At 38.1% G+C, this 27,759-nt stretch overlaps 1 protein-coding gene across 1 annotated transcript in view; it reads right to left on the minus strand.

Moving 5' to 3' along the window:
* Positions 1 to 4,678: 4,678 nt before the first annotated feature.
* Positions 4,679 to 27,759, minus strand: part of LOC136877051 (DNA polymerase eta) — a 79,003-nt gene continuing 55,922 nt past the window's right edge. The window contains exons 7-9 of the mRNA XM_067150868.2: positions 15,553 to 15,618; positions 7,975 to 8,147; positions 4,679 to 6,729 (exon numbers count right to left, since the gene is read on the minus strand). Coding sequence (XP_067006969.2) covers positions 5,295 to 6,729; positions 7,975 to 8,147; positions 15,553 to 15,618 — 1,674 coding nt within the window. The 3' untranslated portion in view covers positions 4,679 to 5,294. The remainder of the gene's footprint in view (positions 6,730 to 7,974; positions 8,148 to 15,552; positions 15,619 to 27,759) is intronic.

Raw genomic sequence — 27,759 nt, forward strand, 5'->3', positions numbered from 1 at the left:
TATCCAAAACTGTGACAGTTTCATTATTAACAGACGCAAACTGGATCCCATAGTAGTCCCACATATTTTTCCAACTCTTCCATTATATTTATCCTGGAACATCATAGTAAAATGATGTCCATATCAATGCCAATCTACTAAATCAGATGTTCCTTCCACTCATGATTATTCCATACTGGACTCTTGATGATGATGATGATGATGATGATGATGATGATGATGATGATGTTTATGATGATGATGATGATGGTTGTTGTTTAAAAGGGCCTAACATCTAGATCTTCGGCCCCTAATGGTACAAAATGAGATGAAATGTAACGACAATTTAAAAGTCCAAATTCATCCACTGACCAGAATTCAAAACATGACAAAGAATGAATGGATAAATATGAATGTGAAACAATCAGTGGATCCTACCTGCAATGCTCCATATTCCCAGAAACTAGCATAAAACAATAGTATTACTGACCAAGGGACTGCTCCTAAAGCAGAAATTGAATCGATGATGCTTGTTGTCTAAAAGGGGTCCAAAATTCAGGTCATCGGCCCCTCGTAATAGTACTTATCGCTAGTAAAGTAGAACCATGGTATTTGTCATGTTGGGGTACTAATCAAAAGTAGCGTAGACTTGCAGTATTCCACACATTATGGTACTACTCAAAGGTAATGAAATACGCACATGTAACGCAGACCTATGGTGTTTCTCACATTGCAGCGCCACTTACAGACAACGCAAACCTATGGTGTTCCTCACATAGGTGTATTAATCACAGGGACTCGTACTATCCCGTGGTGTTCCTCACATAGTGGGTACTAATCATAGGCAACGCAGATACATGGTGTCGCTCATATAGTGATACTAATCACAGGCAACGCCCAGACCTGTGGTGTTTCTCACATAATGGTACTAATTACAGGCAATGTAAGCCTGTGGTGTTCTGCATGTAGTAGCACTAATCATCCTAACCATCCTAATTCACACATGGTTGCTACTAATGTGCTACTAATCACAAACCTATTGCGTACCTAACATAGTGGTACTACTTGCAAGTAAAAACGACCCATGGTGTTTCCCGCGTGATGATTATGATTACAAGTAGTCTCATGGTTCTAATTCGATCATCCCTTGGTCGCCCCTTTCAGACTCTTACGAGAGGCAGGGGATACCGTGGGTGTATTCTTCGTCTGCGCCCCCCACCTACAGGAGGTACTGGATTCTTCTAGTATTAGCTATGTTTGATCTAGCGCTGGTGATAACACAAAGTTAGTGCTGATAAACAGCAGGAATTCATCTTAAAAAAGAGAATTAAGCATCTCGAGAGGAAGTTACTATTAAGATTCATGCTTAAGCTGAGCATGTTAACATATACATTAGATAGTTATGTAAGAATTACCGGTACATGTGTATGACATACATATTTATAAGAATAACGTGGCAAGCCTGCAGAGGTTTAATATGTTTACTGTGATATATTTCACAACATGAACACTAAACAGTTGACATTTTAATTTCTTTATAACCGATAATTGCTACAGAGTTTGGTATACAGTCATTTTTGCATCAAATTACTGAAAAACCACTTAGCACACCTAAGCACAAACGTTTGATATATTGATTATGTTACTGACGAACCAATTTCTGAAGTAATGTTCTATGTCAATATTAACTGTAAAATACTTCAGACATATTTTTCACAGATTACTTTCAAAACATGAAACACTATATCTTAATTTGCATCAAGCATACTGTTATGTGGTAGCCCCTTTTGGTACTTGCAGGAAGGGCCTAGTGACTCACACGACCTGGGATCCACCAGCCAGCTTGAAGGGTGGGGCCGGCCTTTCCGTGTATTGCTCTCGCCGGCCGGCTTACTTGTGAGTTTCTTGGAGATTCAATGGTAATGTTTTGCCACTAGTGACCTCGCAAAAATTCTGGATGAAATTATCCGAGCTATAAGAAGGGAGGCTAGCTGCGGTTGGTCGGTCGGTCAGTCAGTCAGTGTTGGACTCCGTGTGAGACTCGGTGTGTTGGGGTTCGGTGACTGGGCTGAGGGCGACAGAGGTGTTGGCTGTCGCTTGTGTCCCATCGAGGACTGTACCAGGAGCTGTTGTTGTGGTGTGGGAGAGACCAGTGTGTAGGTGGATACAACAGAACGGAAGACTGTACCGAGTGTTCGTGTATTTCTGTGAACTGATGCTCAGCGAGGGAAGCCGCTATCACGAGTGTGAAGGTAAATGGACCTGTGTTAATGTTCGCTGTTGTAGTATCGTCCTGCTGCTGAAAACTGTCCAGCTGTTTAGTTCTTCACTGCATGTGACTCTGAATTACTGGACTATCTGTGGAGTTGGAACCAACAAACAGTCATCGTGTGTTGTGTAGCCAGTGGCACCGTGTTGAATTCCAGTGGTCTACACACAGCTGCTGTATGAGGTGACTGGACTTGGGGGAAAGTGAAAGTAAGGATTTTTTTTTTTTTTTTTTTTTTTTGCTAGGGGCTTTACGTCGCACCGACACAGATAGGTCTTATGGCGACGATGGGATGGGAAAGGCCTAGGAGTTGGAAGGAAGCGGCCGTGGCCTTAATTAAGGTACAGCCCCAGCATTTGCCTGGTGTGAAAATGGGAAACCACGGAAAACCATTTTCAGGGCTGCCGATAGTGGGATTCGAACCTACTATCTCCCGGATGCAAGCTCACAGCCGTGCGCCTCTACGCGCACGGCCAACTCGCCCGGTAAAGTAAGGATTAGCCGTCCCCAGGTAACAATGGGCTGGACCACCTGTGGTGCCATAAAGAAGAGGGACTTGTGAATAGACTTGTAATTGGTAAGTGTGGCCATTCATAACTGGTCAGAATTGTGTGTGTTAGCATATCTACGAAATTTCAGACTCCTACATTCATTACAGTCTGTGCTGTACCGTGCTGAATACCGTAACTTTAACTGTGGACACCCGGTACATTTCATATAGAGGATCTTTGTGCTTTCGTTGCTGCAAAGTTATTAATGGCGGCACCCATGTTGATTTTCTTTGCAAGATTTGCCATTCCAAGGCATGACAGACTCTCTTGTGTCATTGTAGAGCAAAACACATTTTTCATTCCCTTTAGTGTTGAAAATGCTGTTTTGGCACTGGCAACAGTTGCAGGAATAGTCAAATAAACACACAAGACAATACACAAGACAAACACGATTTTATAAACCTCTTCAAGGACGTTTGCCCTTTTGAAACCTCTAACTCGCGCAGTTCCTTTGTTTTCTCTTTGATATCCCGATTTATGTTCATAGCAGTTGCTCATGGTGACTGATGTTATACTATTACCACTAATGAAATCAAAAACGAAAACAAAACAGTCAAAAAACCGTTTACAAGTAAACTTACTTAGCATACAAACGCGATCACTCAACTAGAGAATTAAGATCAAAAACCAAACAAACAAATTTTGCTGTGAATGACAATATTAGCAACTAACACTGTTACAACAAGAAAGGAAAGGCACGAGGCAAACGGCAGAGGGGAAATTACACAGGCAGTCGCAACAACCGTACGCTCTTCCCCTGTAGACAACATTAGTGTGGGTTCCTCAAAGCAATGTAAAACCTACCCTTTTCTATTCTATTACTAACAAACACGAGAATATAAGGATAACCGCTAATAAATTGCAGGCACTCTGCAAGTACAACCAGACATTTTTAGTGGCTTATTTCATTACTTTTCACTTTTATATTAATTTAGATATTTTTTTTTGCCAATTACGACCCGTGCCCCGGAAAAATGACCCGAGAAAACTGGTTCGTCTACGGCCCTAGGTAGAAGTTATGATATAAACTTGAAATTGCAGGTTTAATGCAAGGTAAAATGTACTAATATGGTGCGGGCTGCAAAAATGCATATTGGCAGAAAGATGAAGAAAAGTTTAAGAATGCCAGAAAAAACAAAAAAGGTATTCAAACCGAGCTCAGCAGCTGCAGTCCCTGATGATGGTTTTCTGTGGTTTCCCATTTTGACACCAGGCAAATGCTTGGGCTGTATCTTTATTAAGGCCACAGCTGCTTCCTTCCCACTACTAGCCCTTCCCTGTGCCACTGTCACCGTAAAACCTATCAGCGTCAGTGCGATGCCAACACAGATAGGTCTTATGGTGCCAATGAGATAGGAAAGGGCTAGAAGTGGGAAAGAAACGACAGTGGCCTTAATAAGGTACAGGCCCAGCATTTGCCTGGTGTGAAAAGGGAAACCAAAGAAAGCCATCTTCAGGGCTGCTGATAGTGGGGTTCTTTTGAATTTGCTTTCAGTCGTACCGACAGAAAGGTACAGTGGGGTTCAAAATCACTATCTCCTGAAAGGAAGCTGATAGCTACGCAAACTGCTCAACCACTTGTTCGGCAGAAAAACTTAATGAAATGGATAGGCTTATTCCTGAATTTGTGCCGAAGAAATGAAACTGGGGTCATCAAATAACTTGCAAATTTTAGAGGTAGTACGTGAGTTAAAAGTTTTGGTCACTGAATTTAAGGCAAACCTGGAATGGTGTAAAGATAATTATGTGACATTCAGGACAGTGTTTATGTTACATTACTAACGAACAATGCCTATCAGCAGATTATGCCGAGAAATTGGTCACCTATCAGTGTTGCATAATAAAACAGTAAAACATGAATTTGTGTCCTGCCCTGAGGTGGTGCAGCTCTTTTTAGCCACACCCACAATACAGAAGAATTGCGTGTACCTTTCTAACCACCTACCAGCCCTACTGCCAATCTTAAATTTCTGGCAGTACTGGGAATCCGAGAATGGCACTAACCATTATACTACACAGGAAGACATAATAAAACTGCAATATTTTATATTAAAATAAAAATTTCATTCTAATATTTACTTAATAAATCGTCTTAGTTCTAGGAGAGCTTGAATATGTTGCAACTACATTTATTATTTAATTTTTTCTTGAAAATACCTTCTAAAAATTCTGGATGGTCTTATATTCGGGTCAATACGGTAGTGTCCTATCATTCTCAAACTATATTATCTTTTTATCTTCCTTCCAGACATGTTCCTTTTAACATTAATGTATAAAATAAGTTTGTTTTACAAAACGTCATAAAGCTCTAACAGTATATTTTGTATTTTACTTTTTACTTACCAGGAAGTGCTTGGCTGATTTACCTATGAAATACATGGTGAAAACGCTAACAAATTGCTAAAGGCACAGTAAAAATACTTTGTAAGGAATAACTTCCTTTCTTCTTTAAAGGAAGATAGCTATTCTAATGCAGAAGCATAAAAGAGAAATTGTTATTTAATAGGAGTGAAGAAATTTGTTATGCTTCTTATCTTTTTATCAGCCACAGATGTATTTTGCTTCTTGGAAGTCCTACCACGTTTCTTTACAGTTGTTGGTACATCCTTTGCAACTGTTCTACTTACACTGGGAGCGGTAAAATTTAACTCTTTGTCCAGTTCCTTTGCTATGTGGAAATCAAGATGTTCAGGATATTCCAACAAACTAATAACCTCGTGACAATGAGGACAAATTTCTGATTCAATGTTGCTTTCATCTAGCAGGTCTTCAAAATGATGAGATGACAATTCACCAGTTTCTGAATTCTTGGATCCAGAGAATGTTTGGGAAAGATCTTGTTCAGCAACACTGTTTCCTAATTGTACTATAGAAGTCTCCCTGTCTAACGCAGCACTGTTATCATCTGTAGAATCTAATACATGCAAATCAGAATTCTGAGATGTTCCACAGCCAGTGACAGTATTGTTAACATCTGTCATTTTTGCTTTCTTTATAGGACTTACACTAACAGATGCATTCGGATCACATGACTTGGTTGTATTATTAGAAACACCGGCATCTACACTAACGAATATCTCTTCAGAATTCTCTGAAGATTTGCACTTTGGCTTATATATAACTTTTGTATCCGAATGTTCTGCAAGAATACGTTCCTTAAGCACAAAATTTTCTACTGTTGACTTACTACATGTTTTGTTAGATTGACTAGACAGATCGTCACCATCTGAATCTTCTGATATTTGAGCAATCTCCTTGTTCTTTTTATGATTTTCCATGCGGGACACCAGTTTTCTCTGCATTGGAGAGGGTAGCAGAGCTACTACATCATCGTCAACATCATTAAGATCTGGGAATATTTCTTGAAGGCTAATCCAGGGCATATTACCATTTGAATCTTCACTCAGACCAGAAATGGACTGATCTTGTTCAAGTACAGACACATGACTAGTGCTGGGAACTGGATCAGAAGAGATAAAATTTTCGTTTTTACAACTTGAACTAGAAATATTTTTTTCTTCTCTTTCTTTAAGATTAGAGAAGATTTTATTATTAGTCCTGTGACCTGCACTGGAATCATTTGATACATGTGATTTTTGACAATTCAACTGACTAGAATTTTGAAGATTAGGTGATAAAGCTTTACTTTTAAAATATTTAACAAAGAAAGATTCATTCTCCAACAAGGAGCCACTTATTTTCTTTTCTCCATTGTGCACACTTCTAAACAGATCATCAAGAGTTACACGAGGTTCTTGTTCAGACAGTTGCTGTAACTTATCTTCACCTTCTCTATTAACATTATTTTCCAACACTTGTTCAGGCACTTTTGAAGCAGATTTAAAGAAGCTACGCATAGTTGATGTTTGAATGGCACTTTTTTCCAAAAATTTGCCTGCTGACAAACCCAAGAATTTAAGAGGAGGATTCCTGTAAACAAATAAAGCTATTACCAACAAATCCTACAGAACAAAATGTTAAATACAATTAATAATATAGCAGTACAACAACCTACATAATTTTTTCAATTCACCAAAAATTCACCATGTTCTCCATGAACACCGTTTATAAGAAACAACTTCCACCTGTGCTTTCCATGTATTCCCAGGTTAATAACTCTAGCAGTTATTTCACAACTAATGATTTAGCAAAGTAGGAGAAAGGGGAGGTTGAAGCTATGATGACTGGTTGATGCAGAGGCAGGTTTAAAGACACCAGTGAAAAGAACAGAAGAATAGTATCAAACAATGGTGAATACAGAACTGTTTAATAAGAGCAGCAGTAGGCCTAAGAGTGTAAAATCTAGACTGGTTTAGTTTTAATACATATTCATAGATATTCATAGATATCTGGATAAGTATGGTGCCATTCTGTCAAAATGATCACAGCTCGAGAACCTATCTGTCAAATCAAATCATATAGAGACAGATAAAACAGGAAAAGGAACACATAATAGGTCAAACAAAATGGCAGATCAGTATGGGAAGACTGAAGATCTGTCAAGATGGATCCCGAATGAGTGTCAAATCAAATCATATAGAGACAGATAAAACAAGAAAAGGAACACGTAATAGGTCAAACAAAATGGCAGCTCAGTATGGGAAGACTGCAGATCTGTCAAGATGGATCCTCAATGAGTGTTGAAGCCTGCCCTCGTAATGAAGCTGGGAAGCAGAAATAAGCTCGTCGGAGGCTGAGAAGAGATGGATGTAGAGGAACTGGGACTGACGAGGAGAGACCCTATATATTTGAAGGCGGCAGTGTAAAAAGATATGGAGATTGTCCTCGTCCATTTGTGTTTTCATGTTTTTTCCTTTTCTTTCTGTCTCTCCTTCTTCCCACACTGCCCCGCCATTTTGTTTGACCTATTATGTGTTCTTTTTCTTGTTTTTATCTGTCTATATTTTTAAGAAGCTGACAAAGAGAGAAAACATCAAAAAACTTCAGAAAATTGGAGGAGAATTAAATACATGCTGCTTATTTTACTAATAAGTCCCAGTATTTGTTGTGCAAAAATGGGAAATTATGGAAAACCATCTTCAGGGCTGCCAACATTCTACTATCTCCTGATAACAAGCTGAAAGTTACGTGAGTTCACTTGGTTAATAAGTAACCATTTTGATTTCAAGGCTGTCTGGAGAGAGCAGTTTAAACAGTAAAATAAAGAGTACTTACCATATGCTGTCACTGGAATTTGAGGAATTGTTCTTTTTAATTAACTCATAGGCATCCTGTGCAATTTGTTGTGGTTCGTAAGAATTTAAAGAACCACACCGGGAGGAAGACACAGTCCGACCACCTACGTTTTGCTGATATGCCACTGTGAGAGTAGTAGCTCTTCTCTTATTCTAGAAAGGGAGAAAAATATTATAAACACAACATAATATCTCAAACAATCACACAATAACTAAACTACATTTATGAAAAGTTGAGAATGGGAAAAATGAAAGCTAAGAAAAATAAGGCTTTTTAAAAGGACCATTCTATGGTATCTCAGAGGAAATTCAGCTTTGTCTTGAAGCACCTGTTTGTGGTGAAAGTTTTGTCTAATTACATCATTTCACAAAGTTATTTTGGACTAGGCCTATTATTTGCTATTTTAAATTTATTTCATCAATAATTTTACTTCGACTTTTAAGCAATAAAGCTAAACCAAAAGATAGCTGAGAGCATATTTGCAGTAAAACATTTTATTTTTCCATACATATGTACAAGAAACATGGAGTCTGCCTGGTGGCCATTTTGTTATGGCATGAAGTCTATATGGCCTGACACTGTAGTTAACCTGTTTGAGTCCTGTTGGTTGGAAGAAAAAAAAAAAACCTGTTCTACATGAACTACCAACTAAATCCCTAAACAGTGTGTATGGTTCAAGATATTCAGATGCTAAAAATTCTGATCTCTGCACATGATTATGAAGGTGTTTAGGAATTCTAGTAAGGATGAAAAGGAGAGGGCATATAAGACCCCAAACAGAGTATGGTTCCAGTGTATGGAACCCACACCAGAATTACTTGATTCAAGAACTGGAAAAAATCCAAAGAAAAGCAGCTCAATTTGTTCTGGGTGATTTCCGACAAAAGAATAGCGTTACCTACAAAAATGTTGCAAAGTTTGGGCTGGGAAGACTTGGGAGAAAGGAGATGAGCTACTCGACTACGTGGTTTGTTTCTACCTGTCAGTGGAGAGATGCCGTGGAATGACATTAGTGAATGAATAAGTTCGAGTGGTGTCTTGAAAAGTAGGAAAGATCACAATATGAAGATAAAGTTGGAATACAAGAGGACAAATTGGGGAAAATATTTGTTTATAGGAAGGGGAGTTAGAGGTTGGAATAACTTACCAAGGGAGATGTTCAATAAATTTTCAATTTCTTTGAAATCATTTAAGAAATGGCTAGGAAAACAATAGATAGGGAATCCGACATCTGGCCGACTGCCCTAAATACAAATCGGTAGTGATTGATTATGTTCGCATTTGCTAAGGTAGTTCATACAGTTTATCCAAGATTGTCTTGAAAAAAAAAAAAAATGCAACCTCTAGTACATTAAAATGCTTTGAAAGGTCATTAAAGCTTAGAAATAAGTACATAACTTAATGGCATCTTGGAGCTCTCCAATGTGAACAGCAAATTACAACATTTCGAGCAATGATCAACAAGAAAAATAACTAGGCAAGGCAATCAAATCCTTTTTCTTTTTACTTTATTTGGAGTCAAGGCTTTAAAATAGTTCAGAGCAACTCTCATCTTCAATGGTTTCAACAAAGTCCATTGTATCATGCAGATATTCTACATCCAAGATACACAATACTGTACTTTTAACTCTAGATGGATCAAGTGGGATCAAAAAATGTCAACCTTTTTCTATTATTCTTGGCATTTTCATGATATTGAAACTAGAGATCTGTAAGCTCTGTTTTGTGCATTTAAATGAGTGTATTATTTTCCTTGGTTAGAAACATGCCTTGAAATTTCATGGAAAAACGAATATTCCTCTCAGAATCGCAATGGACATAAACATAAAATATAAAAAATATATATAAAACAAGCATTATTTTAACTAATAACAACAATGTATTGAAGAACAAGTTGATTAAATCTGCACTGTGGCAACAACTTCAAGCATTTAAAATAGACAGATACTAATGATGACAGTATAAATCAACAAACACGTGAAGAATTGTGTCATTTCCTACTACAGTGTAAACTTTAATGATTATACAATAGAATTTTACAAGTGTACAATGTTACCTGAGTGGACCCTTTTATTAGATTAAAGTCTTTGAAGATCAGGAAAACAGACATTATGTAACTGCTGTATTTAAATTGTTTAAGTCATGTTTTGATAAAAGTTGAACAACTAATTAATTTGTTAATCAGTTCATTGGATTTTGAAAAATAATATTTCGCTGAAGAAGAGAATTGTTTTCTCGAAACATGTACGATTAGATAATATTTATTAAACAGTTTTTTGTATAGAATTGACAAGGAAGAGTTATATCATCTCCTATTTTTCAGTGCAGTGAGATTGTCCACTGTAAGTGGTCAATACGGACCGCTATAGGACATTAATATGACATAGTTTATAGATTAAGTGGTAATAGCGAAAATTCACGACACGACAGGTGAGGTATTTTTATACCAATTGAATAGGGTGGGAATCCGGACTTCGAATTTACGATGTGCTAAGCGACAAAATGTGTTAATGAAGAATGCATTAAAGAGGTTTCATGGTATATTACTAATTATATACCTGAGCATTAACTCAGAATGTATTACTTTTCAGAACATGATTCAGTCTTTGAAGATTTGTTTTCCTTATTGTCTTTAGAATTGCCTGCTACGTGATACTGTGGCGTTCCTTAAAATGCCGAATAAAAAATAATTGCGATTCCGCATGAACATAGCAGATATGAAGCACACTGTAGATACGCCGAAGTAGGTGAAAGTGCGCAAAGTTACACCTGCAGGTTCCAAAAGACGCATTCTTTCATGACGCGGAGAAATTTTGAACTTAAATTACTCTGTAAAATACTATTTTTTTCAAAATGTAAAGGCAGTTTCGAATTAAAAGCCTGAATTTCGGTAACGGGACCGACAAAGTTCTTCGAATTACGAATTACCCGTATATCGAATCAAATGATTTAAATAACATGCAAAACCGTACCTCATGTTTCGGGGAACGAGCTGCTTCGAATTAGGCGAGATTTTGAATTAACCGATTTCGAATTATCGAGGTTCTACTGTATATATGTGTGCTATGTTTCTAGACTCCAGTCCATGTTTTAGCTGAATAATTTTTTTATACTTCTTGCCTTCTAGTCACTACTTAACAAATTTTTCTTTCCAATTATTCATTTGGTTTAATTTTTTAATCATGATAAAAGGGGAGTGGGTAGGCCCTACTTGAATAAATATAAAATAATAATAACAACAACAACAACAACAACAACAATAATAATAATAATAATCTATATATATAAAGTAGCTTGTCCTGACTGACTGACTGACTGACTGACTGATTCATCATCGCCGAGCCAAAACTACTGGACATAAAGAAATGAAATTTTGGGCATAGATTCATATTAAGATGTAGGTGCTCGCTAAGAGAGGATTTTTGGATATTCCGTCACTAAGGGGGTGAAAAGGGGGGTGAAATTTTAAAATGAGTGTGTCTATATCTCAAAACTTTAAACGTTTACAGATGTGAAAATTGGTATTTAGAATCTTCTTTAAAAATAAGGAAACACGTATTTTTTTTTGTTTTCAGACAATCCCAACAGGAGGGGTGAAAAAGGGGTTGAATGCCTTTAATCCAGATACGCTACTTATATCTCAGAAACTGAAGATATTACAGACCTCAAAATTGGTACTTTTGATCGCTGTGAAAAATAAAGAAACATATATTTTTTTGTTTTTGGAAAATCCAATTAATGCGAGGGTGAAAGGGGGGTGAATTTTTAAAATGAGTGCATCTATATCTCAAAAGTTTTAAAGTTTAGAGATGTAAAAATTAGTATTTAGAATCTTCATTAAAAATAAAGGAACACGTATTTTTTTGTTTTCGGAAAATCCCAATAGGAGGGGTGAAAAGGGGTGAAAAATGTGTTGAATGCCTTTAAAGAGAATACATATATCTCAGAAACTGAAGATATTACAGACCTCAAAATTGGTACTTTTGATCGCTTTCAAAAATAAAGAAACACATATTTTTTGTTTTTGGAAAATCCAATTAATGCGAGGGTGAAAAGGGGGGTGAATTTTTAAAATGAGTGCATCTATATCTCAAAACTTTTAAAGTTTATAGATGTAAAATTTGGTATTTAGAAATCTCCTTTAAAAATAAAGAAACACGTACTTTTTTGTTTTCGGAAAATCCTAATAGGAAGGGTGAAAAAGGGTGAAAAATAGGTTGAATGCCTTTAATGAGGCTACTTATATTTCAGAACCTGAAGATATTACAGACCTGAAAATTGGTATTTGGGATCTACTTTAAAAATAAAGAAACATGTATTTTTTCGTTTTTGGAAAATCCAAATAATGGGGGGTGAAAAGGGGGGTGAATTTTTAAAATGTAAGTGTCTACATCTTAAAACTTTAAACGTTCACAGATGTAAAAATTGGTGTTTATAATCTCCCTTAAAAATAAAGGAACACGTATTTCTTTGTTTTCTCTAAATCTCAATAGGAGGGGTGTAAAAGGGTGAATAATGGGTTGAACGCCTTTAATGAGGATACATATATCCCAGAAACTGAAGATATTACAGAACTGAAAATTTGTAAATGGGATCTCCTTTAAAAATATAGAAACACGTATATTTTTGCTTTTGGAAAATTCAATTAATGGCGGTTAAACAGAAGTGGGAAATTGGGGTGAATTTTTTGAAAGACTATATCTACGGAATATCTGAGAAGCGTAAAATGTTACAGACGTAAATAGTGGGTATTTGGAATCTCCTGTAAGTGTAAAGAAACATAGGTGATTTGTCTTTGGAAACTCCACTTAAGGGGAACTAAAATGGGGTGAAATTTTAAAATGAGAATTTCTACAGTATATCTCAAAAAACATAACATGTACAGAAGTGAAAAATGGTCATTTTTTAATCCTATTAAAAATAAAGAAAAGTGTATTTTTAGTTTTCGGAAATACAACTTGGGTAGTAGAGGGTGGGGGGGGGGGGGTAAAAGTGACTGAAAATGGTGTTGAATTCTTTTAATTAGGCTACTGATATCTCAAAAATGAAGATGTTACACACGTGAAATTTTATTTTTGGAATCTGCTTTAAAAGTAAACAAACACGTATTCTCGGAAAATCCAATGAAGGGGATTTGGAGTGTTAAAGGATAGAAAAAATGAATTGACTTAATTGTATGAGAATACATACATCTAATAAAAACTAAAGTTGTTACAGGCGTGTAAATTGGTATTTTGATCTCCTTTAAAAACAAAGAAAAGCGCGTTTTGGGGGAGAAACAATCTTGGGGGAGGGGAGTGAAAAGGAGTTGAATTTCTTTCATGAGGACACATAAATCAAAAACTGAAGAGGTTAGAGTGGTGATAATTGGTATTTAGAAGATCCTTTACTATTAAAGGAACAAGTATTTTTTGCTTTAATATCACTTTGTGAGGGAGGGGGGGGGGGGGGAGTGTGGAAGAAAGTTAAAAACGTGAATTATTTTTAAGGGGATACTTATATCTCAAAACCGAAGGTAATAAACGTGAACATTGGTATTTGGAATCTCCTTTAAACATAAAGAAACACGCCTTCTTTCAATTTTTTGGAGGGTGGGGGTAAATAAACTTAACAGCGGTGGGGTGTAAAAGGAGGGGAGACCATTTGATTTTACTGTTCGTAATGTACTTATAAGGAGCCTCCGTTGCTCAGTCGGCAGCGCGCCGGCCTCTCACAGCTGGGTTCCGTGTTTCAAATCCCGGTCACTCCATGTGACATTCGTGCTGGACAAAATGGAGGCGGGACAGGTTTTTCTCCGGATACTCCGGCTTTTCCTGTCTTCATTCATTCCAGCAACACTGTCCAATATTTCATTTCATTTGTCACTCATCGATCATTGCCCCAGAGGGGAGCTTCGGCAGCCGGCACAATTCCTATTGTCGCCGCTAGATGGGGCTTTATTCATTCCATCCCTGATCCTGTCGAATGATAGGAAACAGGCTGCAGACTTGCGATGTACTTATTCTGATCATAAACCGATCATTTTTAATCTTTCCTGGGTTCCTTTTCAACAGCCATATTTTCCTTCGGAGAACGTTCTTAGATTAGAGTAGATTCTCCTGGCATATAAATAAAAATTTAAACACATTTGAAATAAACGATAGGAATGAGATTGGCCGTCAAATTGTTCACCTCTATAATAAGGTCAATAATACACGGAGGTACGTCATTCGTATCGCCAGAAATTCCGCACACTTGCCTACGCGCAACAATGGTGCTGGTCACATTGTTAGCAATGACAATGGCAGCAGATGTATTTTACCGCCAAGTAGCGGTCTTGCATATTGCTGTGGGGTCCAGAACATCAATAATAATAATAATAATAATAATAATAATAATAATAATAATAATAATAATAATAGTAATACCTAAATTCAATTAATTTCAACCACCCTAATAATAATAATAATAATAATAATAATATCCTGGACCGTCGTCAACATGTGCGGACCGTGCTGAAAACGGGTCCTGGACGGGTAATGACTAAGATTGCAGTCCGGCCGCCGGTTTAGTACCGCCAAGGCACCTAAGAGGACACCACGCCGGATCTCCTCAAGGATTTGATCCACATTAAAAATGCTTATAGGAAAGCATGGCTAAGATTTAGGAACCCAACTGACCGGGTGGAATACCTGGACCTAGCCCGGGAAATACGAAATCGATTGCTGGAAAGAAAGATTGAAAAATGGGAGGAACGTTGCCGTAATCTCTCAGTAAACGAGTCAGATCACGAATATCGGCGGGTTGTATATAAAACGATAAGCATTCAATTATAAATTTCAGTATATTACCGTAGCGAAGCACGGGTATCTTGCTAGTAATAATAATAATAATAATAATAATAATAATAATAACAACAACAACAACACTTTATGTTGCTCCATAAAGATCTGCATGTTGCAGTTAGGAAACCGTGCCTTAACTTGACTAAATAGTTTTTTTTTTTTTTTTTTTGCTAGTTGCTTTACGTCGCACTGACACAGATAGGTCTTATGGCGACGATGGGATGGGAAAGGCCTAGGAGTTGGAAGGAAGCGGCCGTGGCCTTAATTAAGGTACAGCCCCAGCATTTACCTGGTGTGAAAATGGGAAACCACGGAAAACCATCTTCAGGGCTGCCGACAGTGGGGCTCGAACCCACGATCTCCCGGATGCAAGCTCACAGCCGCGCGCCTCTACGCGCACGGCCAACTCGCCCGGTTTGACTAAATCTATTCTTAGTTACAGTCATGAATCGTGAATGATAAGGTGAAATGGAACAGCGCTGTCGAATTCCTGTAGCTATTAGAAAGGAGAATTTATTCAAGTTATCAACTCTCACTGCTACCTGCCAACTTAAAAATGTCTCTGATAATCAATCTTTACCACACTGGTTTGCATTTGATTCACTCACCACTAAGCTGTTTTTAATTTCAAGAACTAAATGGTACATCTGATACTTCCTCTCTTGTCACCATTAACAAGCCTGCCAGTAGCAAATTTTGATTATTATATTCATTCTGATAATGGTTTACTTACCGAAGCTAACTCCTTTAGCAAGCGTTCTGATACTTCCGTGGCTAAATTCAGCAACCACTTCTCCACCTTAAAACAAGTAAAAATAAAGATAGATTTAGAAATACCTACGCTATTGTACTTTCAGAATTAATAACAAGCAGATATTTTACACAAAAACTGCGCTTATGTCATAAATGAACATCTAATGAGAGTTATTAGTCCTCAAAGCCACAATTGTATCATCAAATTTATGAAGTGACCTTAGCAGTCTGCCCTTATTTGTAAAAAAAGAGAGAGAGAGAGAGAATTACATCCCATAAACCAGGTAGGTTCTGGTTCAACATTTTATTCAGTAGTGTTTAAGATTATAAACGCTAAAGAAAATACAATAAAAAGTATGTTTTAATAAAGTCCGGCCCCACAGTGTAGGGGGCAATGTGTCCGCCTGTCACCCGGCGGCCCCGGGTTCGATTCCCGGCCAGGTCAGGGGTTTTTAATTGTGATGATTAATATCCCTGGCCTGAGTGTTTGTGACATCCTTATCTTCCTTTCCTCACACACAACATTCCACACTACTGCCATTCCACTTACATGCAGGTTCATACAATATGGTGCCAGTAGGGGCAAAAGATCCACATGGGACGACGCCCCGAACAAGCATTTTAAATTTTTTTAAAAATAAAACTAGTAATAATCCTTCAAGATGAAAATAATGTGCTGAACAGTTAAGTTCCCAGGTAATCCCCACAGCGTCTACCTCCATGTGCGATACAGACCTTGTTTTCTTCTCTGTTCACCAACCTCTACATGTTGCATAGACCTATACAACGTTGGACATGAACTTTTCACACAGGAAGAGTTTTGGAGTTATTGGTTTCTCTTTAAAGATGAAGCTTTGAGCTTCAAGTATATGATGGTATAAAAATACTTTTCTGACTGGGTGATGCACGTTTGGTAACATAGCCCAAGTGTGCTCCTAAATTTATGTAACAGCTTCCATGGACACACAACTCAAGAAGTGCGACAGAAGCTGTAACAAGGGAAAATGAACTTGGTGATTATCCCTAGAGATCTAACATCCGTCCTCCAATCACTACATGTGTATAAAAGAACCATTCAAAGCAGCACGCAACGGATAGCTGATGAAATACACAAGATAATGCAGCCGGATATGACTCAGATTTGCGAGTGGGTAAAATGAGCATGGGACTCCATTCTGCTACCAATGATGTAAAAATTCTTCAAAAAATGCGGTAACACAAATTCAATTGAGAACTGAGGATGATACTGTATAGTAAGATGGCGATGACAAATATGATTTATCTGCTAGTGATGATGAATAGAGGGAAAAGAGCATGCAATTATTGACCAATATTTTATGGCATATATTAACATTAAATTGATAAAAATAGTAATGTAGCCTTATTAGAGGCCTGGAGTAGGTCCGCTCATCTGTGAGGATAGGACACTACCAAAGATGAAGTCTAATGTTGAAAATGGCACACGCACCCAGCCCCTGAGCTAGAGGAAACAACCAGTGAACATTAAAATCTGACACGGCTGGGAATGTAAATCACGACCCCTTGAGCAACCATGCTAACATTTAGCCATGGAGTCGGACATAAAAATTGTAATTTACATTCCTTTTGCTATTGTACAGGGTGTCCGAGAGGTCCCCGTACCCCTAGTTTCATAGGTTTCATATTATAGTGGAGTACTTACATATAAAAACTATGAATCCAGGGAATCTGTATATGCACCATCATGCCTTACACAGAGTTCTATCCGTCTCCAAGTCCTCACTGACATCTTGCGGAGCATCTTAGGAGTTATGGAACAATAGGCTTCCTCCACACTTTAGCACAATTCTTCATTAGTCGTGTACCGACGTTGAGCCATAGGACTTGATTATTCCCCACAATGAGTTATCTGGCGTGATAAGGTCCGGGCTTCGTGGTGGCCATTTCAACAGGGCTGCAGATGTTGGTGAGCCACGGCCAATCCAGCGGCCTTGAAATTGTTCATCAAGGAACTCGCGCACCTGAATAGCAAAATGTGCTGGAGTCCCATCCTGCTGTAACCACACATGACCCATGATTCCTCTGTCTTGAAGCTGAGGTATTAACCAAGATTGCAAAATATGCAAATAAGATTTTCCATTCACATACCCATAAAAGAAATACGGTCCACACAAGTGATGTGATGATATCCCGGCCCATACCATAACATGAGGGGGGTTCCTTTCCAACTCTTGCACATAATGAGGATTTTCCTTAGACCAGAAAACCACATTCCTCCTATGTGAACTGCGATATATCGCACATTCATCAGAAAATAACACTCTTGAGCGAGACACAGCAGTTGGGAATTGTGCCAACAAAGCAAGGCAGGCTGCAACTTGTTGCTCCATGTCACTGTCAGATAATTCATTCACATGCATCGGCCTAAATCCTTTCATTTTCAAATCTCTTTTAATGTGGTCATGCATTGTTGACTGTGGTACTCGAAGTTCAGCTGCTCTTTTGTGAATGGATTTCAATGGAGACTGCTCAATTGACTGAGTGACGACGGTGGCACAAGTTTCTTCTTGCGTGTTCTTACGTCCACTTCGTGGCCTGTCTTTGACACTGCCTGAAGAAAATGCACGTATCTCCCACTCAAGCAGAGTAGCTTTACGAGGTGGGGGTTTGCCAAAGCGATCTCTAAATGCACTCATTATCACTGTCATTGTTTTCCCCGTATGTGCTCGTTCGTGCACCCACACATACGCTAATAATCACTCCTCAACAGTGGAAATAATACCAGACTAGGCTAGGGTCACATGGTTTTCAACCCACACTCCCAGTTGAAAGCCCCTGGGCCCACTCATGTCTGCCATGACTTAACATGAAATGAGACTGACAACAACACTAGCAGCAGGGATACCAATACCAATAAAACAACTGTTGACTTCCCCAATTATACAAACTCAATTGTCCATGCCATAATATAACAAAATAATAATATGAAACGTATGAAACTAGGGGTACGGGGACTTCTCGGACACCCTGTAGATAAAGGTTCCGGATGCTTCTGCAACAGCATGTGAAGATTATGATACATTTCTTAAACCAAATTGATGTTTTATCCAGTTCTGGATTACATCATTATGTAGGATTAATTTCTTGTAAATAAAACACAAATAAGAGCCAGATTTATTTATTTTTAAATTTCCTCACCTAAAATTAGGGTGTGTGGATTATTTGATGGTGCGATATATTCATGCATATAAGGTATATTTTTTAATGCCTTGAAACCTCTTATGACTCACTTGTTCTTAGTTTGAGGTGTGACAAGTGAAGTAAGTGAAGATTTGAATAAATCAGATGATGACCATATTGCACTAAAGTGAGCTTCTATTTCCACTAAATGAGGTGAGCAAAGAGAATGAATACGCACGCTGCATGAGAGACCTAGTGATCGACAGTGAAACAACTCAAAATACAGGTCTACTTTCTCATGAGCTAATTGTCCGATTAACTGGAGATATATAGTAAATAAATCTTCGAACTACTGTCTCCAGCTTTTCAACACAGCACTTCCGAAGCAACAAAAACACTATTTTTTAATTGCATCTTGAAACGAATCTTACAGGAAAAAAATAAAAACTGATCATTCTATCTCAAGACAGGTTTTTTTTCCCATTAGTGTAAGGGGTAAAGTAATGTAAATGATTGAAATGTAAACTACATTCTTTTAAGTCTCTACAATAAACATTTGAAATTAATCTGGGGCGGTTACTGTTTTAAGAAGTACAACTGGGCAACATTAACCAGAAGAAAAAATGTAAGAGGTCCAATCCTTCTATGAATGAAGGTATAGGCAAAAGAAAGGTAAGGGCCGCAAAGGTTGTGAAAATGAAAGACTCCCTAGGTCATTCAGGTTGGAAAGGAACAAGAGTTGGCCAAGGGAGGTTAGATAGGAATGATGAACAGAGAAGCCGGGCACAAGTGGAAATAATACCAGACTAGGCTAGGGTCACATGGTTTTCAACCCACACTCCCAGTTGAAAGCCCCTGGGGTCCCCTTTCCGTCACTTCTTATGACAGACAGGGGATACTGTGGATGAATTAAATAATCCTAACCTACAGGGGGCAAAAAATAATATGAGCTCTGTTGTAGTAATAGAGAACTTATTGAGAGAAAGTAGTAACAGCAAACTTATTGAGAGACTGCCACATTTACGTTGCACGTGCACCTGAAACAACTCCATCCATTGTGTCGTTCTCTATATGCGATTTTCTATTTTACGCAATAAAAATATCACACGAGAACACTTTTACGTATTTCTAAAAAACAACTTTATTATCGCTACGAACTTATCCTGTCAGATGAAGAAAAAACAATCACTCGTCACAAAAACAATCTACAAAGAAAAAATATACATGTTTCACATCAGAGACCTAATGGTGCTGTTCCCTGACGCCATATTGGAAGTCTGTGTGTCCGTACGTCCGCACGTTATACGTCCATGGACACGAAACATAAATATAATAACATAATACTTTCGGCTCATCATAAAACTTCAAAATACGAGTATTGAAGGTTTTATCATAATTAGGATACCTGTCCTACGACAATTATCCCCCCTAAAACCTTCAATACTGATTCCGGACCTTCTCTTCTCCAGGTCCCAAATTACAACTAGTCGTCTTCTTATCTATGTCTTCAGCTATTCCATCCTCCAGAACAGGCATCAGTGCATGTTGATCCTCTCCGAAGTCCGTACTCCTCCGGGACCCCCTAGAGAGTGCCCACTCTCCGGTCCCTCCGCTCTCCTGTAGGGGTCGAGATAACATCTTCTCCTTGAGAAACCTCACTGCCATTCCAGTCGTCTTTTTTCTTTTTCTTGGAAGATTCACCTGTTGTATCTTCTGAGCTTTTCTCACCATCGTTCTCACTTTTTTTCTTATTTTCCGCTGTTTTACTATCTGATTGATCCTTCTCTCCAGATGCCATTCCGGACCTTGCTTCTTTTTCAGCCTCTTTCTTGCCAACTTTTTCTGATGAAGTCTCTCAGCCTCTTTTCTAAGAAATCTATCTTCACGATAACGTACATATCGCCGTAAGCGTGCCCTTGAGTGATAATGGATGGTTAGAGCTCCCTCTTGTTCTTCATACCATGACAAGTAGGTACGACACCAATCATAGTAATACACCCCCACCTTCCGGGCATATTCAGCACCTATGGTTTCAGTTTTGTCTTTAGATTTGGGTGCGATTTCCTTCTCTTCTTCTCCCCCGGCTTTCTTTTCAGCTTTTCCATCTCCTCCGCTTTCTCCTTCCTTACTACCAACAGAACCTACTGAATCAAGAATCATAAAGTTGACATGGTTGAGCTCCTTTTCATCATCTTTTCCACCACTCTCTTCATCGTCACTCTTGGATTTGTCGGCCAAGAGAGCCTTGAACTTGATGTGATCTAAGGAACACAGATGATGTTCATAAGACATTAGTGTATTGAATCTTTGTTTACATACCCGGCAGTATGGATTCAAGAATTTCACCATATTCTCATGATGCTCAGAAGTCATGTGTGTTGATTTGGGCTGCTTGTAATTGAGCTTACAAATGGCACAGAACTTCGTTCTATCAGACAGTGTATGCCGGAACTCTTCAGTTTCATCTAGCATGCGGTGCTTTTGACGTTGATTCATACGCATTCGCTGCAAGGTCTGCTTATGTAGTAATGATTGTTTCCTCATGACATTTATGTGTTTAGGTGAATAGAGGTGCATTTTGTACTCCTGTACTGTGTCACATTGTATTAAGCAATGAGGACAGGACAGATCACACGCAGGTTTCCTTCGTTGATCTTCTTCAGTTGTAGAATGAGCATCAAAATCTTGATCTTTTGCATTGTTAGCCTCTGAAATGGTTTTCTCTTCGTCTTTCTTCTTCTTGACTTCGTTTTCCAAGGTGTTCATATCACTTACTACTTTATCTACCGGTACATCTAATTCTACGCTGTTGCTTTGGTCATTAATTTTGGAAATATCCTCTTTCAGATCTCTTACCAAAGAATCGATTCGGCCTTTTATCTCCCGAACCTGGGCCTCGATTTTCCTTTTGAGTTTTTCAGATTGTATCCCAATCAAAGTTGTTAATTGCGTAAGCATCATGCCTACCCGGTCGTTGGCTTCCTTCTCCGAGACAACTTCAAAATCGAAACTACCTGGGTCTTCCTCATTTTCTATCAGATCAAGGCGTAGTCTCTCTTGTGGTTCCGACTTGCTCCCAGCCGTCGGTAACCCTCGGGATATCAGCGCCTTTCGTAAAATCACTACGGTCATTTGATCAATCTTCATCATTAAACTTCGAAAGTCCTGTCACGGTCGCCAATTTGTCGTTCTCTATATGCGATTTTCTATTTTACGCAATAAAAATATCACACGAGAACACTTTTACGTATTTCTAAAAAACAACTTTATTATCGCTACGAACTTATCCTGTCAGATGAAGAAAAAACAATCACTCGTCACAAAAACAATCTACAAAGAAAAAATATACATGTTTCACATCAGAGACCTAATGGTGCTGTTCCCTGACGCCATATTGGAAGTCTGTGTGTCCGTACGTCCGCACGTTATACGTCCATGGACACGAAACATAAATATAATAACATAATACTTTCGGCTCATCATAAAACTTCAAAATACGAGTATTGAAGGTTTTATCATAATTAGGATACCTGTCCTACGACAATTGGATAACATGGCACTACAATGATTTGTGTCACTAAGGCTTTAAAAGTATGCAGAAGTAATGCTTGACTCAGCTAAGGTTCCAGTGGTTGCTAACGCATACTCCCACGTTATTTTAAAGAATAAACTCTAACTATAGCAGCTAGATTTCCATTTTCGTTGTTTGCAATTTTGATATGATTAAATGCTATTACCAGCGGGTATCGTATCTATAGGATCTACACCCCTCCTGTTAGTCTGCTAAACAACTCAAGCCTATTTTCATCTACTGACAATAAGTGGTTCTGTAATTAATCTATCATTTTCGTTAACTAACACACTGTGTATTCCATTTCCTCCTGCACCAAAGACAGCCTAATCAAAAATTCTGGGTCACGTGATAACATTACAAGAGCTCTCTGTAATATATGCTCAATGACCCATTGCTAAAAGCCCTCGTTTTGAATAACAGTCAATGTTCAACGTCAAGAATTTCATGTTAGGTCTGTATTGAATAGAGATTCACGAAGTAGTAAATTAAAATACAGGGATCCACCTATTCAATACAAATTATATGAGAATTTTTTAAATCACCACATTATTATTTATTCATTACATGGTACCAGGTTTTGGCATAGTGAATGCCATCATCAGCCAAATAGGGAATTTTTTACAAAGACATATAAAATGGATATAAACATAGTAGACCCTGTGGTTAAAATATAGTAAATAGCTTAAAAATGGATATCCATATTAAAACAAGCACTGTTTTTTAACAAGTATAAATTTGAGTGGCAGGTACAGACTGTTTTTCAAGTTTTAAAACTTGAAAGTCATATATTAAAAATTAACCATCTATAAAACCAATGTTGAATGTTATAAATCACAGTAATCGTAGTAATCATCGTATTTATAACATTCAACATTGGTAATCATAGTAATTACAGTATTTATAACATTCAACATTGGTTTTAGATGGTTAATTTTTAATATATGACTTTCAAGTTTTAAAACTTGCCACTCAAATTTATACTTGTTAAAAAAAGTGCATGTTTTAATATGGACTAGCAGTTTCCCACTGGCTCTGCCCGCAATGTACAAAGTATGGTGTTGTTCGTTACTATCCTCACGGATGTATTTGCAAAGTTTCGAGTTAATGAAATAAGGCACATGATCTGCTGTGGTAATAGAATGTAATATTATGTCAACAAAATACTTGAAAACACATCACACAAAGAAATTGAATTAAACTTTCCTTGGAACAACACTATGCGCCGAACTGTTAAAAAGTCCTTCAAAGATCTTCATCATGGAGACAAATGTACTCATAACTTTTCTCAGAATCTACAAATTTAAGTAGTTATTACCTCAAAAGAAAGTCCTTGATTCACTGAGTGTTTTTAGACCAAAACAAACTGTGTACCTCAATTAGAAAGAAAGATATGATTGCTTCAATGAGAAAAAATGTTGAAGAAATGAGACGTCAAATTGAATGTGCACTCATAACTTTCCTCAGAATCAACCAATTTGAATAGTTAAGAGCTGAAATGAAAGAGCTTGATCCACTGAGTGTTCTTACGCCAAAACGAACTCCGTACATCAATTAGAACCAAAGATATGATTGCTTCAAAGAGACAAAAAATTGAAAATCAAATAATTTGAGGAAGGTGGAAGTTAAGTGATTTACAGTACCTGATGACAAATCTGTGCATGAATACCTTTCAGTAATAAAGAGAGAGAGAGAGAGAGAGAAGGAAATCGACCAGTTAGAATGGCCGGAGACTGACTTTAGTTTTCATAAATTTTATTAATACTGTATACAGATATCGATTTTTAAGCTATTTAGTATATTTTAACCATAGGGTCTACTATGTTTATATCCACTTTACATGTCTTTGTAAAAAATTCCCTATTTGGCTGATGATGGCATTCACTATGCCGAAACCTGGTACCATGTAATGAATAAATAATAATGTGCTGATTTAAAAAATTCTCACATAATTTGTATTGAATATTTTAATTTACTACTTTGTAACAGTCAATGCTCGCTTATTCAGATCGTGATAATATTTGGGACTTAGGATAACTATGAAAAAATGTTTTGAAAATAAAACTTTAATGAACATGACAGCCACATTCTGGTAGACTAAAATGTAACAGAATTAGAGAATGCAAGGGCTGTGCTGAGATCTTGTAACGCAGCACTACTATCCCTCTCATCCCATCTATGTGCTAAACATAAGAAGCATCTATACATACCATGCCAGTGTCTCAGCAAGTTGAGAAAAAGCCAGTCAAGCAGAGCCTGTGTGTAATGATGTCATCAGACATGAGAAAGTGAGTTTTTTTAAGTATTGCAGGGAAACTGAAACTTATTGAAAATAACAATGCTATGTGCTTTGCATCCCAATAACTACAGGCTGGGGCAGAGTGGACTCCCTAGTTTCAATAAATCACTCAAGAGCGTGCACGTAAGTAAGCAGAGTGGGAGTAGTAGCATTTGGTGGGGGGAAAGATGCCATTTTAGTAGTCACCATGCCGTGCACTGGCGAGCATCATGGTTTTGTAGTCGAAACGGTTTTTTTAAAATAACGATAGTGTGGTGGCGACGCAGAGGGCATTTCGTAGGCGGTTTGGTAGCAAAATTTTCATTACTGGGCAGCTGAAAACCCACGCAATCTTCACCAAAGATCTCTTCATTCACCAAAAGTGACTGTGTGGTGTGCTGTGTCCTCCATAGGCATTATTGGCCCCTACTTTTATGAAACGGAAGATGCAACCGTTACTGTGAACGCTGTGCGCTATTGTGAGATGTTGGAGAACTTTTTCTTCCCCAAAATGGAAGAGTATGGTGAGGAAATGGAAGCCTTTTGGTTTCAACAGGATGGTGGCACTGCTCATACCGGCCGTCGCTCTCGCCAACTTCTGCAAGAACAGTTTCCCGGCCGCGTGATCTCATTACAAGGGGGTGTTTCATGGCCCCCTCGATCCCCCGATTTAAGCCCATGCGATTATTTTCTTTGGGGTTACCTCAAATCTGAGGTTTATAAAGTTCGACCAAGGACCGTGGAAGCCCTTAAGGAAGCAATTGCTGATGTCATCGCTGGAATAACGCCAGATATGCTGCGCAGAGTTTTTGAAAACTTTATTGAACGGCTGAATATGTGCGTCGCTCGTCAAGGTCGTCACCTGGACGATATCATTTTTAGAACCAAATGAAAAAAAATGGCATTGTATGTAGATTTCAGAAATAAAAAGCTTTTGTAATAATCTTGTACGGTTTTTATACAGTTAACCCATCAAATCAGGGAGCCCACTCTGCCCCACCCTGTACTTTTACAGTTTTCAGAGACGCCGAGGTGCCAGAATTTAGTCGTGCAGGAGTTCTATTTACGTGCCAGTAAATCTACCAACATGGGGCTAACGTATTTGAACGCCTTCAAATACCACTGGACAGAGCCAGGATTGAACCAGGCAAGTTGGGGTCAGAAGGCCAGTGTGTCAACCATCTGAGCCACTTAGCCCAGCACTTTCTTACTGAAAAGTTGGTGTAATGTTTTTTGTGACAAATGTATATATGCAATATGGCATTGCAAAACAAATAGTTCCAGGCATAACAGAGAGAAAAAGGATTTGCTGAAGACATTATTGCTTTGTAATGTGATATTCAGACCTTAAACTACAGTTATTCTACAGACACCTTACGACTGCACACGAGATAATTGTTCATAATCAACATAAAATATATTCACAAAAGATCAACAGTGTTTTTAAATGTATATATTGCTGGTAAAATTATCAACATGGTGGCAAACCAATAACCATCATGTTCCTATTAATAGGCTTACTGAATCAGACTGTGATTAATATACCTAGATCAGAAAATTTGTACATTCTGTATTAGTTTCATACTTCCAGTATCAAGCTGTGTTATTTGTGTTGTTTTACCTGGTACCATAAAATGAGGTGATTCCGATCAGGTGATGTGAATCCAATCATTTGTAAGCAATGAGTTTCATTCTGGATTCGTACAGACAAATTGACCACAATCATTTGTGTATTTTTCAACAATAGGAAATGTTGGCACGGCACCATAACAACAGTCCTGTGGTTTATCACTGCTTTGAGTTCTAGATAAACTGGTGTACAATAATGGTAAGCTGTAGCAACAGTTGTCATTGTCAGCAGATGTTTGTCATGTGTGCTGCAATCGCGATGTGAAGACATTGGTCAGATAACTTGTCACCTCAGCTGCAGAACTATTACATTATGATATTCTGAATCTCATACAAACATCTTCCCTATGAACCATGTGACCTTGCCGCGTAGGAGAGGCTTGCACGACCCAAAGAAGCAGATAGCCGAGCCATAGGTGCAACCATATCAGATGGGTATCTGTTGAGAGACCAAGTAATGAATGGTTTATTGAAAGTGGGGTAGCAGCCTTTCAGAAGTTACAAGGGCGGGAGTCTAGATGACTGGCTGATATGGCCTTGTAATAATATTTAACATGGTTTAGCTGAGTGGCTGAAAGCAACGGAAAACTACCAGCCATTAACTAACTCCTGGGGACATGCAGCTCTCTCTGTATGAATGCATGATGTACTGATGGCTTCCTCCCGGGTCAAATAGTCCTCAATTGGGATCTCCGGGTGGGGACTATAGAGGAGGGAGCAATCATCAGGAAGATGAATAATGACATTCTGCAAGTTAAAGCATGGAATGTTAAAAGTTTGAATCACTGGGTAATTTACAGAATCTGAAAAGGTAAATGGATAGAATAAAATTAGATGTAGTTGGTAAAAGTGGAGTACATTGGCAGGAAGAGCAGGATTTTTGGCCAGGCGACTACAGAATTATCAACACAAAATGAAACAGGGGAAGCGCGGGAATTGGTTTAATTACGACTACAGGGTAGCGGGTAAGCTACTACAACCAGCATAGTGGACAAATTATTGTTGTCAAGATAGATACAAAGCCAATGGCCACCACAATAGTGCAGGTCTGTATGACTACTAGTTCAGCAGATGATGATGAAATCAAAAGAATATATGGAGAGCTTTAAGATTTAATACAATAAGTAAAAGGAGACAAGAATGTAAGAATAAGGGAAGACTGGAACACAGTGTCAGGCCAAGGAATGGAAGGTAATGCTATAGGAGAATTCGGACTGGACAAAGGAATGAAAGACTAAGCCGGCTGGTTGAATTCTGCAGAGATCATAATTTAGTCCTTGCTAATAATTGGTTCAAACACCACAAACGATGGTTGTATACATGGACGAGACCCGGAGACACTGGAAGGTCTCAAAAGACTTCATTAAGTATTTGAGTGCAAGACTTTCTTAGGAGCTGATGTGGACTCGGATCACAACTTGGTGGTCATGAAAAGTCGTCCGACATTGAAGAAACTGAATAAAGGAAGAAATACAAGAAAATGGGATCTAGACAAGTTGAAAGACAAGAGTGTGAGGAATTATTTCAAGGAATATGTTGCACAAGCACTA

This window comes from Anabrus simplex, chromosome 7 (genome assembly GCF_040414725.1).
Source record: "Anabrus simplex isolate iqAnaSimp1 chromosome 7, ASM4041472v1, whole genome shotgun sequence".
In the NCBI taxonomy this organism is placed as follows: Eukaryota; Metazoa; Arthropoda; class Insecta; order Orthoptera; family Tettigoniidae; genus Anabrus; species Anabrus simplex.